An 18,511-nucleotide genomic window follows, 5' to 3' on the forward strand; every position below is an offset into this window, starting at 1 on the left:
TCTTTCCCTTCAAACCCTTCATTATTTATATATAGTTCTTTCCCTTCAAACCCTTCACTATTTATATATAGTTCTTTCCCTTCAAACCCTTCATTATTTTTAATAGTTCTTTCCCTTCAAACCCTTCATTATTTATATATAGTTCTTTCCCTTCAAACCCTTCATTATTTCTATGTAGTTGTTGCCCTTCAAACCCTTTAATATTTATATGTCGGTCTTGCCCTTCAACTACTTCATGCTCTACATCTACCTGACGTCATCCCTATATTATACCCTGACCTTGTCAATAAGGCCTGGGTCAAGAACTAGATCTTTCCTAGATACTTTCCTTTCTTTTTCATCATATTCATTTGTAAACATTCATCCTTTGGAGTTGTCTAGTTTTGAACCACCTCATATAAGTTGATAACCCGATCCAACCTTGCTAAAATTCACATTCTTAGATAATTCTTTTGTTAGTTTCTCTTTGTTTTTATCTTGACTAATCTACATTTTTTGTCCTTCCAATTTGTATTAAAAGGTGATGATATACTATCCACTCCCCCAAAATTCACCCCCCTGCCTCCTTCTCCTTTCCCTTTCTTTAAATAATCTGAATCTGGACAAAATATTAGGAGTGGAGAGATGATGTCAAAGGCAAGGTTAGAAATTATGAAAAATTATTTAGGAAAAAAGAATGAATAAGTTGTAAACACAGTTTTGTTCAACGATGTTTATATCTTACATACACTGTACTGTACTGTACTGTACTGTACTGTACTGTACTGTACTGTAACATACACTGTAGGAAAATGTTAAGATCTCTTACATTGAAAATTAAAGATATAAAAGTTTCCTAGAGCCAAGCCCAAGAAAACAGAATTAAGACTGACAAGACTACAGTTGTAACTTAAATTAAGGATGTAACAATAATTCAAAGCTGATCAACTTCTTAACTTAAATTAAGGATGTAACACTGATTTAAGACCGAGAAACCCCAGCTGTAACTTAAATTAAGAATCTAACACTGATTTAAGACAAAAAAACCCCAGCTGTAACTTAAATTAAGAATGTAACACTAATTCAAGACTGATAAACCCCAGTTGTAACTTAAATTAAAGATGTAACACTGATTTAAGACTGATAGGCCACAGTTTGTATCTTAAATTAAGAATGTTACACAAGAATGTTACACTAAACTGTTAAACTACAGCGGTAACTTATATCATGGATGTAACACTAGTTAAAAATATTATTACGAATAAGAGTTACGCGAAGAACATTCTCATGTAACAAGCTAATGTTAAACTAAAAAACACTGACAGAAAATAGATTAGTATCGTGGTAAAAAAAAAATAATAAAAAAAAATTTTCAATCTGATATTTTCATGGAGGGAATCTAACATTAACACAAACTTTTAATATGTCATGGTGAAATTATGCGTCTCAAAAATTTGACTCGATTTATTGAAAAAATGTCCCGTTTTTGCAGGTTTTCTTCATGTTTTTTTCTTCCAAGAATGACAAAAGTAAAATATATCTATGTATTCATAAAAACTGAAAAATAATATGAAAGAAAGTACTGATGTAACAAAGGAAGAGAAACCTTCTTAAAATGCATCTCTACAGCTGTAAACAATATATTTTTAAACTCTTCTTTGCTACATAATTATATCGTTGAATACTAAGTAAACACTAAAATACAAGTTGAATACATTTTATTGGAACATTTTACAGAATTAAAATGTTTGGGAAATTTTCAGTGAATAGGAATGCGCAATGAAGAGGGATTAGATAATAGTAATGATAGTTCTAAATATAAATTATTGTACCTACCCCCACAAATCTATGATATATTAAGAAGATAGTTTCAGCTGAACTGAGAAGGATGATCAGGCCGGAGTAGCAGGGCCGGCTAACCTAATACTCTCCTGTATAAACCTATACCTGGAGAGTGTTTACCATACACAAACCTGAACCACCTTTACCTAGTATTAACCTTTGTTTGAAAAATATATATTTTAATGGTATATATTTAACAAGGTAGGTTTTTTTAGATCCGATATTCGAATTAGTAGGAGTGCGGGTCAACGTATGCTGGCAGGTTTCCAAATCCCACACCCTGCTCAGGGTATATATTTAGACTTGGTTACGTAGAGTCATATCCGTTCCTTTTCTCTCTCTCTCTCTCTCTCTCTCCGCTTTCAACTCTTGATTAATGATTATTTAAACAATACGTACTGTGTACAATATGAACTTGTGTAAAAAAGTTACAGGAAAATTAGTTTCCTGAAATAATACCGCAGTAAAAAAGTTCTAATTTCCTGAATTCCCAAGACAAAAGTCTCTGGAATAAAGTCCTGGGTTAGGATTCCCAGGTACTTGTATTCCTAAAATGACGTGGGGACTGTCTTGAATAAAGTCTCAGTATATAAGATTACAGGAATCAAGTCCTGAAGATATAACGAATGTCGAAGGGGTAAAAACCTAGAAAAAAGTCCCAAAACTTGGAGAATTTAAACGCAGAAAAAAAGTCCTGAAAAATGCTGTCCTTAATCTCCTGTACAAATGTGCACGGTGCAATGTACATTTTAAGCCAACGAAATGTATGATTAAGCCTCTCCCTATGGCTCTTTATTTTGAGCCACATATTAAAATATATAATATAATAACAATACGACTTTGTTACTGAGAACATTTTCGTACGAAATAGTATTGATGGAACCAGAAAAAAAGTTTCAAAAAATAAAGTGTCACCTCACTATGGTAGGAAATATTATAACGACTTTTCATTTGAGAACTTTTTTAATGCCAAATTTTAGGATTTCCTAACACTTTTTTATCTGAAAATTGTCTTTTTGTTTACCGTAGAATATACAATATACATTAGTACGTTACTGCACACAAAATAAATGATTTGAAATTTTATTTTTAAAGAGGACTGTAGGCGTAATTTCAAGGTACTGTTGTAAATCAGACATGTCCCTTTTTAAAGGGGGGGCCTTTAAAGAGAACATGCCCGATTTACAACAGTACCCTGAAAAATCAAAAATGTGGAAAATAATTTAGTTTTCTAGCTTTAACACTAACAATGTTTAATTCTAATAATTTCTCCATTGTTTTCCAAAAAGAACTGATCATGTGTCTAATTGATAGAAAACCCACAATTGAAAATAATCAGTTTTCAAGATCATTAAATATTTGAATTCTTGTAGAGGGTTACTCACACAAAGAATGAGATATCTAAGATGACTCAACGTATTTTACTGAATCCTTTTCCATCCGATGCATCCATGCTTTCCTGCAGTCGAAAACAAGCTTCTTTCTTAGCAAAACCATTAAGTAAACTATAAAAATACCAAATTTGAAATTAAGATTTTCTGAGAACGTGTGTCATGGATACTCATTATCCTGATCGTTTGATCTCGATATCCACTGTGAGAACTTTTAATTTGTGGATCAATACTTCATCTCTTCATTTCAGTCATTCTTCTTCTGATCAAAGCTCCTTCGAACCCTTGACTGGGTAAAAAACTGACAAGAGAATGAGCGAAGACGACAATTATTCTACCCACTTCTGTGTAATTTTTTTTTTCATTGTTTATCTCCTCGCTCAACTGCAAAAAGGGAAGATTAAAATTAAAATTTAAAAAGTTGGAAAGTTGTGCAAGATCATTACTAACAGTCGTCATCCCATATATCAATAGAATAAATACGACTTTCTTAAACATTTAAAGATAGGTTGTCAATAAACAGCTTCTCTTTTGTTTACTTGTAAACTTGTAATTTGAAAAATCCATGTAAGGATTCTAAGCATTAATAATAAAAAGTCGTCTTCATTAAATTGATATAATCACCGACCACTGAACTTTAAAATTCGTCATTTAATTTTGATGTTTATTGATACTCCCTGTACTGGGTTAAGGACAGGTCTACAAATCAAATAAATAGAGAACCACATGGGGAGAAAAGAGAGAGAGAGAGGACAGGAGAATAAGATATTCCTATACAGGTCTAGGGACCCATTCCTGGTAATATTAGAGTAGTTCTCTAAAATATTACCGAACCCACTGTTTAAATTTCAGGAGAATACTTGGCTCTGCGCTCTAGGTTCTCAAACCCATAGATTGTACTCAGCCTAGTACTTTACTTTGTGTTTTCATTCCTACTGTAGAACTATGTAAATATAACTATCGATCTGTCTAAAGGTGAAATTTTGGTTATGCATTGCATATAGTTTTAAAGGAAATATACCTAAGGATTTCACGAAGGAAGAATCAAGTTAAAAGTTTCTAGGATGATAGAATGATATAATGATAGAATGATACAGGAATTACAAAAATATTCCGAACAGTCGTCTTATTCTTTGTGGGTAGAAATTAGTAAAAAATCATACATTACTTTTTTGTATCCTGGTATCCTGGTATCCTGGTATCCTGGTATCCTGGTATCCTGGTATCCTGGTATCCTGGTATCCTGGTATCCTAGTATCCTGGTATCCTAGTATCCTAGTACCATGGTATCCTGGTATTCTGGTATCCTGCAGGTATCCTGGTATCCTGGTATCCTGGTATCCTAGTATCCTGGTATCCTAGTATCCTGGACCCTGGTGTCCTGGTATCCTGGTATCCTGGAATCCTAGAATACTGGTATCCTGGCATCCTAGTATCCTGGTATCCTGGTATCCTGGTATCCTGGTATCCTGGTATCCTAGTATCCTGGTATCCTAGTATCCTGGTATCTTGGTATCCTGGTATCCTGGTATCCTGGTATCCTGGTATCCTGGTATCCTAGTATCCTGGTATCCTGGTATCCTGGTATCCTAGTATCCTGGTATCCTGGTATCCAAGTGTCCTGGTATCCTAGTATCCTGGTATATATATGCATGCATATGTCTCCAGAATGTTTTGATGGATCTGTTTAGTTTTCAAATCCATCTTTCCACCAGATGTTCAAGATTGAAATCAACTGACCTTTCTCTTTAGCTTATTTTTACATGTTAAAAGGATCGTATACTCAACCTTTCTTTGTTCCAGAAATATCATATTTTGACAAAGTTTTATTTTCAAATATGAAAGAGATAGATGAAGAGATAAAGAATAGAATATTATTGTATCAGACAGTTACGGAATTGTAGGAAGGAATTATCTGCAATCTCCAACAATTGAAAAGCCCCATAAAAGTTATATTGGTGTCATTCTCCTCATTCTACTAGAAAAGTTTTCTATTCAAGTCCTGAGACAAGCTAGGAATATAAACCCGTAACTCGGAGAAACTCAAAACAAAGTAACCAAAATAGGGAATAAGGAGGGTTCGCCAGGACGTCCTGGAACCTGCACAGGACTTTTCAATCTCAACAACTGAAATCAGCATACGAAAACTTGCACGTAAGAAAGTGAAATCTTATGTTTTCAAATGTAACTCCTGTTATTTAAGAACTATTGAGAACACCAAAAAAGTTTTTAAATTTTTAATATGATCGAATAAAGCTTATCACATTTTTGTGCGTGAAATCCAAACTAGTGGATGAATTAAGAAAACTGCTAAAATAAGGGACTTTATACGCATAGTGAATATGACTAAGCCAGGGACTAATAAACACTAAGAAATACATGACGCTTTACTAACACATGCAAGAAATTGAATCATGTCGTTCATTTTACAGCTGTTAAAAGTATATTTAAACAAACCACAGGACAAGAAATCGGGGTATATTAAAAACAGAGCCAAACCTGCAACATTTGAAAAAATCTGTTTTTTAGACTTTAAACGCTTTAGATAGTGGTTTCATTTAAAAAAATTGACATGTGGGGGTCTAGCCCTTCTGTACCCTAAACCCTTAAAAATAAAATGTCACCCCCCCCTTCGCAAGTGTTAGTTGGCTACGAGCTCACAATGTGTACTATTGTGTACTATTGTGTACTATTGTGTACTATTGTGTACTATTGTGTACTATTGTGTACTATTGTGTACTATTGTGTACTATTGTGTACTTACTATTGTGTACTATTGTGTACTATTGTGTACTATTACAGGGATAAGTAATTGAATTTTCTATATTTGCTGTCAATTCAGATATCGGGTTTTCTCTCTCTACTTTCTTCTTTTCTTCTTAAACATCTTATTCTATTGTTCATTACTAGCTTATGCTTCACTAGGAATTCAGAGTGCTACGCACCTTCTTTTAGTATTTTGGATGCTTTACTTTTACCTCTGTAGCTAAACCTCTCACAAAGCAATAAACATTTACTTAAAGAAACTGTTTTTGTAATTTCAAGTGAACCTTTTTTTTAGAAATGGGCATTCTCTTTACACAACGGTACCCTGTAAACCTTTATCTTATCAACAATGGGGAGATATTCTCGTTTTTTTAGCTTGAAAACTGTTTGATTCTGAGAATTTCCTCCAATGTTTCTGCAGCAGAAATTCACAAGATGCTTTCATACAGAAACCAAACTTGAAAATGATAATTTTTTATTGCATTTATTCTCGATCCGACTTTTCATGTTACCGTTGTGAATCCGACATGCCACTCTTTAACAGTACTTTTAAGAATTTCAATACATCAAAATGGTTCTTGATGAGAGACTAGGAAAGCTTGCCCCTTCTATTTTTGTTAATAAGATATGATTTCGTTAAAATTAAGACCAAAGATGATTTCTCTGCCCCTTGATTAATATTTTGTCCAACTTTTTTTTTTACTTTATCCTTAAAAGAAGTCCACTTGCAAAAATTGTCATTTAGGAACTAGTCTAGAGAAAAGGTTCCTTTAAGAGATTAATAATGTATCATTCACAATGTACATCTATCTTTGGTCTAAACTATTACGGTTGTCTAATATTTATTACAAATGATTTGAATGGTTTATCTAAAAACCTCATTAGTATAACAATAAAAATGCAAATCTGGAAAGTCAGGATATGAATTAATTCTAAAAATGATTTGCAGCTGTATGCGGGATAGCGGAGCCAACAGACCTCACACGGAGCTATTCACGTCTTCCGGTTCTCCGTAATAATTCAGAGCTGGAGGTTTAGAAATCCTGTATTCCTATGATCCATGCAAGAATGTTTTGTGTTCTTTTTTGTATTTAATATTTTTTTTATTATTTTATTAAACAGAGGTACACAGGGAGGTATTGTGTACTATTGTGTACTATAGCGTACTATTGTGTACTTTTGTGTACTATTGTGTACTATTGTGTACTATTGTGTACTATTGTGTACTATTGTGTACTATTGTGTACTGTTGTGTACTATTGTGTACTATTGTGATATTGCGTTGGAGACATTTTAATCGCGTAACTTTTTCCATGGGACGGAGAGAGGTGCGTAGGAAGGTTTTATGGTCTTGTTGATTTAGATTTTATATGAAACTGTTTATTTGTTTTCAGAATACTTGTCAATACACGTTAGAAAATATGCCACTGGAGTTGAACTTAAAACGCAGAAAACTGGACATTAGTTTTTGTATTCAATTCTGATTTGATAAAAGAAAGGAACTCGTAGATAAGAAATAATTATTACTTTCAAGTATAGAATAGTTTGCGAAAAAAAAAGTTTTTATAATAAATGATTTAAATAATGATATTTTTGCTTCATTATGAACACATTAAATAAAATAAATGGTGTCTTTAATTTACACATTGATAAATATGATCTTACAAAAACATATTCAAATTTACTTAATTCCAATTTGATATTTCACTCATAAGTTCTTCATTTTTATGCGTCTTCTGGTATTTATGTGATCAGTTTATGTTGAACTCCCGCGAAGGATGGTTCGAACAAAAGTATGGTTTAGGCTCCTGCTTATGTCAACTTTATCATTTGTTTCTCCTTTACATCAGATTGGAAACAAAGGGTTTATCTCCGAATCTCAGGTATTTTTAGAGGGTTGCAGTATTAGTTCTCTCTTACGAGATTAAAGTATTGTCGTAGATGAGCAGGGTTTCTTGTAGTCTATTAATTGGCGGAGAGGATTAAGTTCTATTCTACTTTAAGTGATTGGTGAAAAAAATATAAAGAAAGTATAATCTACTATTATGATAGGTTTGTAGCAAGGATTAGGTTCCTTCCTACAATACCAAGTTGGTAGAGAGGATTAGGTTCTCCCCTAGTCAATTAGATTGGTGGAGAGAATTAGGTGTTCTCCTACTCTACGTTGGTAGAGAGGATTAGGTTCTCCCCTACTCTATTAGGTTGGTGAAGAGAATTAGTTTCTCTCCTACTCTATACTATGTACGTTGGTGGAGAGAATTAAGTTCTCTCCTACTCTACTAGATTGGTAAAGAGGATTAGGTTCTTTCCTACTCTACTAGGAAGGTAGAGAGGATTAGGTTCTTTCCTACTCTACTAGAATGGTAAAGAGGATTAGGTTCTCCCCTACTCTACTAGGATGGTAAAGAGGATTAGGTTCTTTCCTACTCTACCAGGTTGGTAGAGAGGATTAGATTCTCCCATAGTCTACTAGGTTGGTGGAGAGAATAAGGTTCTCTCCTACTCTACTAGGTTGGTAAAGATGATTAGGTTCTCCCCTACTCTATTAGGTTGGTAGGGAGGATTAGGTTCTTTTAAACTCTACTAGGTCAGTAGAGGGGATTAGGTTATATCCTATATTACTTTATAAGGGTTGATCACTTTAGAATTATTAGGTTTGCAAGAATTATTAAAAATTCCTTTTTCTTGTGTTCATTGTTTACTTCATAGCCCTGTATATACATTATATATTTAGTAAACTCTGAACAGTTTTTGAACTTTTTTCTTTGTTTATCATGTTTTTACTGTTGAGTCACTATAGTGGTTTCTTCTCTCCTCTGTATTGAATACTTAATAAACTTTTTATCCATATTTACATTCCTGTCCAGAGGAGAACATAGAACCAGGCTTGACAAGCACTTGATTTTCCGGACGCAAGGTGTCCAAATTATACAAATTATTCAAATTATCCAAATTATCCAAATTATCCAAATTATCCAAATTATCCAAATTATCCAAATTATACAACGAAAGCAAATTATACAAATTATACAAATTATCCAAATTATACAAATTATCCAAATTATACAAATTATCCAAATCATACAAGTTATACAAATTATCCAAATTATACAAATTATTCAAATTATCCAAATTATCCAATTTATGCAAGTTATACAAATTATCCAAATTATACAAATTATTCAAATCATCCTGATCTTCCTGATCTTCTTGATCCTCCTGATTCTCCTGATCCTCCTGATCCTCCTGAACCTCCTGATCCTCCTGATTCTCCTGTTCCCTTTTTTTTGTTAATTTGCACTAATAAAAAACTATAAATTAAATTTTTTATTTAGACTAAGTTAAAAATCTTTCTATATTTGATTATCTGCTATTTTTCAGAGAAACACATCATCGCATAGAGCAGTATATGAGCATAAACTAAACCTTCTCGATAAATTCATTTTTCAAACTTACAAAAAGCTTCTCGATACAGTGGACTCTGTAAAACAGGAAACAGGTGATTATTCCCGTTTTTATCTAGAACATTATTTTTGTCTTAACATTTAATGAAAACAAAAGAGGGTTGGAGCGTTTAGATGTTTTTTTGTAATTCTTTACGGTGGATTACATAAGATACTGATAAATCTATTTGATTAGATATCTTCTCTTAAAAACTTAAACTTAATTCTAATTTCCCATGTAATGAGTTTATGATATTCTAGCGATTCTACTGTGTAAAAAGTTTGTGATAAATATAATTGTATTTAAGAATCTGGAATTGAAGACGACAACGCTCTTCTTCTGTTGATGATTCTTCTGATAAACGGAGGACAGGTTCGGAATCTATTTATCCTGGAAATCATAGTTTTAACTTTATATGTTAGCGGAGGATTAGCCCCCCACCCTGTATACGCCCCTGCTTCAGGGTATATGTACAGGGTGTCCCAATAAACATGGGAATGGAGAAACGTCTAGAAAGTCGTCTTTTCTTCTGATATTTGATAATTGTGTTTATGAAAAAAATGCCGCATGGATCGAAGACGATATAAAAGTAAGTCATCACTGAATTCCCATGTTTATTGGGACACCCTGTAGTACAATTCATTTATACCTAGTAGACTAGGGTTTAAAGCAAAGGAATTGAGTTCTTGCCACAGACTCTGGTTTTCTTTTCCCTATATCTTTGCAACCCAATATTGTGTACCTTTAACTTTTTAAACTTTGAACTCTGCTAGATTGAATAATCTAAGTTTTCAATATTAATGGTTTACACCATCAGGTTGCAAAGATATAAGGATTAGGATATTTTAGCTTTTGGCAAAAACTCAGTTTCTTTTCACATTATTCTCTTGTTTTGAAACAATTTCAAGATCATAGACGAATATCAAAATCAGGTTTTTCCTTGTGTACAAACTTTAATAAAGTTAGGAATTATTTTTATATTTTATTGAAACATATTTTTTTATTAGTTTCTAAGTCTTCACGGAAAAGGATTACAAAGAACAAGAACAACATCTGGAGACTCGTTATCTGCTCTAGGAGACAGTTTGATTACCTCTTCATTCTCAGCACCCAGAGTTTATAGTCTTAGGTTAGAGACTCTTGATGAGATTACCAAATACCAAAGTACAATAAAAAGTAATCAATTTTCAATACCAAAAACACGGATATCATTTTGATTCTTTATCATACAAAGCTATTTAAGGTACCGTTGTGAATAGAACATGGCACTCTATAAATAAACATTTTACTTTATAACGTCCTACACTACTACAGTCCAGTTTTGATGTGAAATATTATCTAACATTTTTTATCCTTTCAGATCGTCCAAGTTTCCCTGTGTAGTAGGATCGGTGAGAAAACTGGGTAAAAAGAACCAAGCTTTGATTTATCCTAATATAATTTATAGGTATAATGTATTGTACACGCTGACCTTGTCCCAGCAAGCTGTGACTTTCGATCCCAATTAGCCCAATTAAACATAAATCTTTGGTTTTTTTTTACTTTTTGGCGGCGAATATACTTTAAAAAAAGCATATCTAAACAGCTCTGTAAGCTAAAATATTGTCAAATTGTACACCAAAGGTTGAATTAAAATTAAAAACATACATAAAATGAGAGTGTATACTCAACCATATATTTTTTTAAGAATTTTTATTAATTTTAAATATTGAAGGATTGGCTTTTCGGCTTCTTCCATTATGGACAAAAATAGCAAAATATAATATTTGTTTCCATTCATTTTTTGTTGTTCTTTTTCACATTATTTTGCGTACAAAACAAGACGTATACCCTCATTTACACCAGAGCCCGAAATTTAATAGAGCATCGTTGAATGAAACTCCCGAGTTTCCTTTTTGGGGTCTTAACATTTAACTAGATTTTAATTTAAGAGATTCGAAAAAAAGGAGCATATGGAGAAACTAAATAATATAATATTTCATAACAAAAATATTGATATCTACAAAACTTCCTAACCCCATTCGTGAAACCCAGGTTTCAAAACTGGTTTTTATAACGATACCCTGTCTTAAGTTTTGGGCTCAGCGCATCGTATTCTATTCGGACTGTATATAATTTGTTCTGAAAACTTTAGAATAGGATATCCTTAATCCCGATCGGTTAGTTAATCTGGAGATTAATAACAAGAGGAGAACAAGCATTAATCCCGATATCCACCATTCTAAAGTTCCCAGCTCTGAAAACTTTAGAATTCAATATCCTTAATCCCGATCGGTTAATTAATCTGAGCTGAAAACTTTAGAATTGGATATCCTTAATCCTGATCGGATAATTAATCTGGAGATTAAAAATGAGAGAAGAACAAGCAATATTTAATTTCGAGATTAAGAAAAAGAGTGGATTAAGCCTTAATCCCGATATCCACCATTCTAAAGTTTTCAGCTCTGGAGATTAATGACAAGAGGAGAACAAGCATTATTTAATTTCGAGATTAAGTGAAAGAGTGGATCAAGCCTTAATCCCGATATCCACCATCATCCAAAAGTTCCCAGCTCTGGAGATTAATAACAAGAGGAGAACAAGCGTTATTTAATCTGGAGATTAGGAAGAAGAGGAGATCAAGCATTAATCTCGATATCCACCATTCTAAAGTTCCCAGCTCTGATCATTCATTTCCAAAAATTTATTCTATGAATCATAACTTTGCACTTTTTGAAACAATTAGAACATGACATTTGTGGTTATCTTTTAACCTACTTTGTTAGAAAGAGCAAACTTATAAATATTTGTAAATATTGCATTTAAATATTTATAAACGTATTTACTAATTCATTTCTCTAATTTTATCTAAGATTTGTTAACATTATTCCAATAGAAAAAATAAATATGTTATGAAAAATTTAGTTTTTAAAATTGAAATTTTGCGATGGGGATAATTTAAAGTTTTTGTATTTTAATGATTTGTTTGAGCTTTTTAATTTTAATTAGACAAGAAATTAGCATATTTCAAATAACAGATAAAGAAAAAATATAACTACAAAAGTTATTAAAAAACTCAGTTTTGGCAACGAATTATTCTAGTTCATTTTTAAACGACCAAACTAAATTATGTTGAAAGAATGGATTTTAAAATTGTTGAGTTTAATCGGGAGAAATTAAATCTCCAAAATCTTTTTCTTTGAAGTGAAAATTTAATCATTCTTTCGTTACAAAGGATTAAAAATATATTATTTCCAGGGATGTATTCAACATGAACTGCTCCTCGTTTCATCCCTACCGTCTTCTTCGTCCTAATCAGCTCCCTGATATTCTGAACCACAAGGTGGAAGCATTCACGAGGAACCTCAGCTCCGTCCTATCCTGTATCATCCTTGAGACAGGAACCAAGATTACAGGATTGATAAATCTTCTTGGAGAAACTATCCGAACCCGACTCCGTGTTACTCAAGAACTGCTTGATCTTGTAACACATGATTATGTGTTCAACTGTTGAGTGAGTTGAGTTCTCATCTGTAAACAATCACAGAACAATATTTAAAATCCTGAATTTCTGAAATATTTTTTTTCTTTTTATATCTGCTATCATTTGGATATCATTATGCCTCTCATGAAGAAATCTATATTTTTGTTCTTTTTATGTATAGTTTGGGGTATCTACAAGCTTGTTACGAAGCTAAGGTGCTTTAGAAAGTCGTTGTATTGTATTGATATATTCGCCCGCCACTATCGTATTTTTTATTTAAAACTATAATAAGCATGACGATTCGCCTCTCCAAATCTACTAAAAATAATTTTTTTTAACTGCATTGGATTTTTCGTTGTAATTTCTAATACCTCATAGTTTTGAATTCTCGATTAATGCAGCTTGGATCCATTAAAGGAATTGAGTCTTTACCACAAACTCGAATTTTCTAATCCATATAACTTTGCAAAATATTAGCATGAGCCTTTGGTATTTCAAACTTTGATAATTTAATCTAAGACAATTCAAAGTTTGAAATATCAAAGATCTACGACATTGTGTCAAAAAGATATTGGGATTTGAAAATCAGAGTTTGTGGCAAAGACTCAATTCCTTTGACATTGTTTAAGTAGAAGTATTGGGTGCACAATGTACAATGTTAAAAAGTGTAAACCATGTCTACTCAGATCTGATCCTGAATAGATGTTACAAGAGGGAATACTCTCTAATAAATTATTTAAAGCAGATTTCATATCCAGGGGTTCTCAATCCTTACTTAAATATCTTTTAAACTTATCCAAAAATGTCACTTGTTTTTTAAATCATTTCGCGGCCAAAAAATGTTTGTTTTTGCATCCATTTAAAATAAATTTTTTTTTGCCAAAACAACTGGCTATTCAGGAAGCAATAAGGAGAATTGAATATTTAACTAAGAAAAAAAAACTATCTTTGTTTTTTGTGATATTATTTCTTAAATGGGCAAATTTATGGTAAAATATATTTTGGAAAAAATATTGAAAAAAAAACCAGAGCTGGGAACTTTAGAATGGATAAACTTTAATCCTGACTTCTTGATCCGAATATCCACTGTGGAAACTTTTCATTTTCGTCCTAATCCACTCTTTTTCTCTCTCCTTGGATATCCGTTAATTGTTTTCTCCAATGAGAATATTTCTGTTCTCTCATTGGTTGCCCGCTTTTCTCTGATTGGCTGCTACAGTTTCTCAGATGATTAAATATTAATTTGAATTTTATCGTTTTTCATACACTTTTAAGATAATCTTGCAAGATTATGTTAATCTTGAGATTATCAAAAAGAGAGGATCAAGCATTAATCCCGATATCCACCATTCTAAAGTTTTCAGCACAGTTTAAATAAATAAAAATCATTAACTTTCGTTAAAAGAACTGCAAAACCAAAAACCGCTCGAATTTTAAAAGCTGGTTTATCACAATGCTTTATATTATGTATTATATTTATGAAACTTACAAAATGGGATAACATTTGAAATGATTTAGGTTGAAATTGTTTACAATAGTTTTTAAGCTTAAACTTTAAATAAAAAATTCATATTAAAAATTCTTTAGAAAACTTGAACAAACGAATTGAGAATAAAAACAGATATAAACACTTTATCATAAAACTTTTTTCTACAAAGTTGTCATTAATCTTAATTGTTACAACCACTAGTAATATTACAACCACTAGTAATATTACAACCACTAGTAATATTACAACAAAAATATTTATGTTTTATTATTTGTAATTTGAGCACTTAAGCAGATTAAAATCAAAGGTTAATATTGAGCTCTGGAAGCTTTACGTATTTTCTCCGGTAGGTCTCCGGGAGGTTTGCTGATCTTCCGAGCAGTCCTTGTATCTCTTCCGGATCCATCTCTTATTCGGGGCTGTGCGTACATAACTTCAACTCTTGGTTCGAGCACTCGATCCTCACTGTACACTTCTCTAACCGGTTCTCTCCTCCGATCCTCATTGTACACTTCTCTAACCGGTTCTCTTCTCCGGTCCTCTCTGTACATTTCTCTAACCGGTTCTCTCCTCCGATCCTCGCTGTACACTTCTCTAACCGGTTCTCTTCTCCGGTCCTCACTGTACACTTCTTTAACAGGTTCTCTTCTCCGATTCTCACTGTACACTTCTCTATCTACGTCACTTTGTGGGTTTTCTACAATCTCATCGTATAACATTTCCTGACCTCGCTCATTCTTCTCTGGATCTCTATTCCTCCTGGAACAGCAGAGAAAACCTGCACATAGAGTAGGACAACAGAAGAATATAAGAAGAATGACAAGAACAATAAGAAGAACCGCGGCAATCGGAAGAACTATCGCAAGAGTAGTTTTGACTGTAATTACAGAATCAACTTCTAGGCTCAGGTTAACATAGTCAGAGAAGGTATCTGAGGAGGATCAAAATAATATTAATTAAGTTAAAACCTTCTTACAGAAAACTTTGGAATAGGATGACGACTTTTAGACTCAAGTATGACTTTAAATATAGTTAAATGAACATGAGACACAGCCATTGTGCAGTGGAAACAGAACCATTTCACGTAATAAGCGATTAAATAAGTCACTATTTGCTTTGTAACAACATCAAATACTCTTTATTATAACTTTAATGTCGTCTTCCTTTTCCACAATTTACTGGTTCTAACTGTAGTTTTAAACAAATAGTAGTTAATTGATGAAAATTTCACTAATTCTTGTAATTAATATAGAAAGAGTAAGAACAAAATTTTGTTCTGAATTGCTACAAAATTAATTTTTCCTCCCTGAGTATACAGTAGAGAGACAAGTCCAGTTCCCCAAAAGTGCAGAGGTCACTTGAACTTGAATATCACAGTTTTGATATCTAAAATCTACTCCAGTCACAGCTTGGTCACAGCTCCAATTTTTATTCTCATATTTACATATTCCCATTGGAGTTCTCCATTCGCACTTTCGCGTGCATCCCTCGGTAAATCCTGGATCACAGGAGACAGTTATACTCGTATCCAGGACTGCTACCGGAGCCGAAGCTTGGCAGGAACAGTATATAAAACCTCCATCATTGATCATAGAATCCTTACAACAGCATCCTGCTCCACCCCTGCAGTTCTGACAATCCTGAGCTAAAACCCCTGTGAGAAGAAGGAGAAGGATAAAGACCTGCATCCTGAGTAAAACTAAACCTTAAACCTGAGAATCAATTGTATTTGTTAAGTTCATGAAGGTCAGGTCGGAGTCGGCTCCTTTGTTGGTTATTATCAATGAATTGTTGAGATAACTGTGATTAGTAATCCTTCGGCTCGTCCTGAGTCATCTTTAATTAATCAGAACAAATATTATTTTTCAAAATATTTCTCGAGAATAATTCTGAAAACAATCAGGATCAATTTAAATTCATTTGAAAAGTATTTTCAAGTCATTTTCGGAGGAATGAAAACAGTTCATCAGCAACAGTTAAAAAACAACTGTTCTGTCTTGTGTTAGAAAACCTACTAGCATTTCATCCAGATAAGCCCCTTTGTCTTATGTTTTACATTATTAACTTACTCAACTTTTGAATAGCCTATAGACATGGACATTTGAAAACGTTTATCTTAAAAGGAGTAATTGGCAAAATGCTTATATACTTTTTTATGTTTTATGTTTTTCTCGAAGAAAAAGTTTTTGTCTGGCAGCGATCTATTTCACAAATGCAAAACTATTCAGGAATGCGTAAGAGAAGTAAAGATATATCGGAGAATTAATCCTTTAACTCAAATAGCACGAAAGAAGAACAAAAATAACAATAAAAAATTTGGATTTTTTTCTTTCTTTTACAATGTAGCTGAATTCAAGGTGTTTTAAGATTTAATTATATCAATGTGTATTTTAATACAAAAACATCCCACGGGCTTTTTAATTTGCTGCTTGGAACGAAAAAAGAATCAAAGAGAATAAATTTAGGTTTTTATAAAAATGTCAAATATGGGAGGCGAGCGCTGCGACTGTTATGAGCTACTGGTTTGATCGCTGCGACTAGAACAGGATAGGGGCCAAGCACTGTAGCTAGGACAGATTTGGAAAGTTGCCGCATTGAAATTTGCACATTTGGGAAATTGCCGCTTGGGAAAATGCCTTTGGGAAAGTACCTAACATCCTCTAAATTGACTGACTCCTACAGGACACACGCACGAGAAATGTTAATGACTAAATACTGCGGTGTTGGACACCCTGTGTCAAGGATTTAATGAGAAAAATACATAATAAAAACATGGCCTCCCTAGTTGTTTATTATTCCCTCTCAGTAAACCAACAGATTTCTCTCCGCATTTTATGCAAATCTAACACATTCATACAACACAAAGAAATAGAGTTAAAAACCTAAATATCTTCATTAATTATTCTCCGTTTTATCTCTGATATCCTATGTGTGTACGTGTGCTGGGGGAGCTAGCACTACCAGTGCCGTAAAAACTCGGAGCTAAGACGAATCCTCGTCTCAGTAATTACCCCGCGCACTCTGGGGGTTTCCTAATTGAGGCTGAGTTAATGAAGACCGACACTTGAAAACTGAATACTAATTCTTTCCAGAATTTTCTCTGCAATCTTTTAGAACCGCGGTTGGAGAATTCTTTTCTTAAATAAGAAAGACCTTGAAAACTATATTTTATTTATATAAGAACAAATATTTAGAAAAACTGTTTCAAATTCTAATTTCTAATTAATGTTTATTTTAATATCTCAAACCTCTATTTGATGTACAGGGTGACCCCATAAATTTTAGCCTTAAGTGTCGATTTCGAAACCGAATTTCGATTGGCCATTATAAGGTTACGATGTTTTATTATCTCTGTAAAAAGTTGTATGATGTGACCGTTATATTTCTGTAAGATGTTGGAGTAAAACAAATTATTATTTCTTTTCTTGTAAACGTCCCACTCACCAGTCACCATACTAGATAGAATTTTTTTAAAGACGATTTCAAAATCTTTCTTTCTATTCCCGTGTTTCTTGGGACATTTTAAGGATATTTTTTATAATGAAAAAAAGTTTAATTCTTAGCTCAGAGATATGTTGGAAGGGAATTGAGTCTTTGCCACAAAATCAATGTTTCTAATTTCTTTATCTTCGGAACAAACCTGACGGTGTAAACCTTTGGCATTTCAAACTTAGATTAATTAATCTACCAGAATTCAAAGTTTGAAATATCCAAGGTCTACGATATTGGGTTGCAAAGATATAGGAAATAGAAAATCAGTATCAGTTCCTGATCCCTATTCCAGGTATAACTGAATATATCCCCTCCTGATCCCTACTCCAGGTATACCTGGACATATCCCCTCCTGATCCCTACTCCAATTATAACTGGGTATATCCCCTCCTGATCCCTACTCCAGGTATAACTGGGTATATCCCTCCTGATCCCTACTCCAGGTATAACTGGGTATATCCCCTCCTGATCCCTACTCCAGGTAAAACTGGATATATCCCCTACTGATCACTACTCCAGGTATAACTGGGTATATCCCCTCCTGATGCCTACTCAAGGTATACCTGGATATATCCCCTCCTGATACCTACTCCAGGCATATCTGGATATATCACCTCCCAAACCCTACTCAATGTATACATCCCC

General features: G+C 33.1%; 3 protein-coding genes across 3 annotated transcripts in view; 1 reads left to right on the forward strand and 2 right to left on the reverse strand.

The window, feature by feature from the left end:
• LOC111713802 (RING finger protein nhl-1) overlaps positions 1–1,903 on the reverse strand; it is a 9,680-nt gene extending 7,777 nt beyond the window's left edge. The window contains exon 1 of the mRNA XM_023488752.1: positions 1,812–1,903. The gene's annotated coding sequence lies outside the window, so the exon portion shown is untranslated. The remainder of the gene's footprint in view (positions 1–1,811) is intronic.
• A 5,739-nt stretch (positions 1,904–7,642) lies between these two features.
• Positions 7,643–13,631, forward strand: LOC111713816 (uncharacterized). Its single transcript, XM_023488764.1, has 6 exons — positions 7,643–7,861; positions 9,360–9,477; positions 9,730–9,794; positions 10,430–10,551; positions 10,783–10,869; positions 12,660–13,631. The coding sequence occupies exons 1-6, from the start codon at positions 7,757–7,759 to the stop codon at positions 12,913–12,915; spliced, it is 753 nt and encodes a 250-aa protein (XP_023344532.1). The 5' UTR covers positions 7,643–7,756; the 3' UTR covers positions 12,916–13,631.
• Positions 13,632–14,623: 992 nt separating this feature from the next.
• On the reverse strand, positions 14,624–16,178 carry LOC111713971 (uncharacterized). Its single transcript, XM_023488979.1, has 2 exons — positions 15,681–16,178; positions 14,624–15,305 (listed from the first exon to the last, which is right to left on the reverse strand). The coding sequence occupies exons 1-2, from the start codon at positions 16,060–16,062 to the stop codon at positions 14,683–14,685; spliced, it is 1,005 nt and encodes a 334-aa protein (XP_023344747.1). The 5' UTR covers positions 16,063–16,178; the 3' UTR covers positions 14,624–14,682.
• Between the last annotated feature and the right edge of the window lie 2,333 nt (positions 16,179–18,511).

Source organism: Eurytemora carolleeae, unplaced genomic scaffold (genome assembly GCF_000591075.1).
Source record: "Eurytemora carolleeae unplaced genomic scaffold, Eaff_2.0 scaffold84, whole genome shotgun sequence".
Lineage (NCBI taxonomy): Eukaryota > Metazoa > Arthropoda > Copepoda > Calanoida > Temoridae > Eurytemora > Eurytemora carolleeae.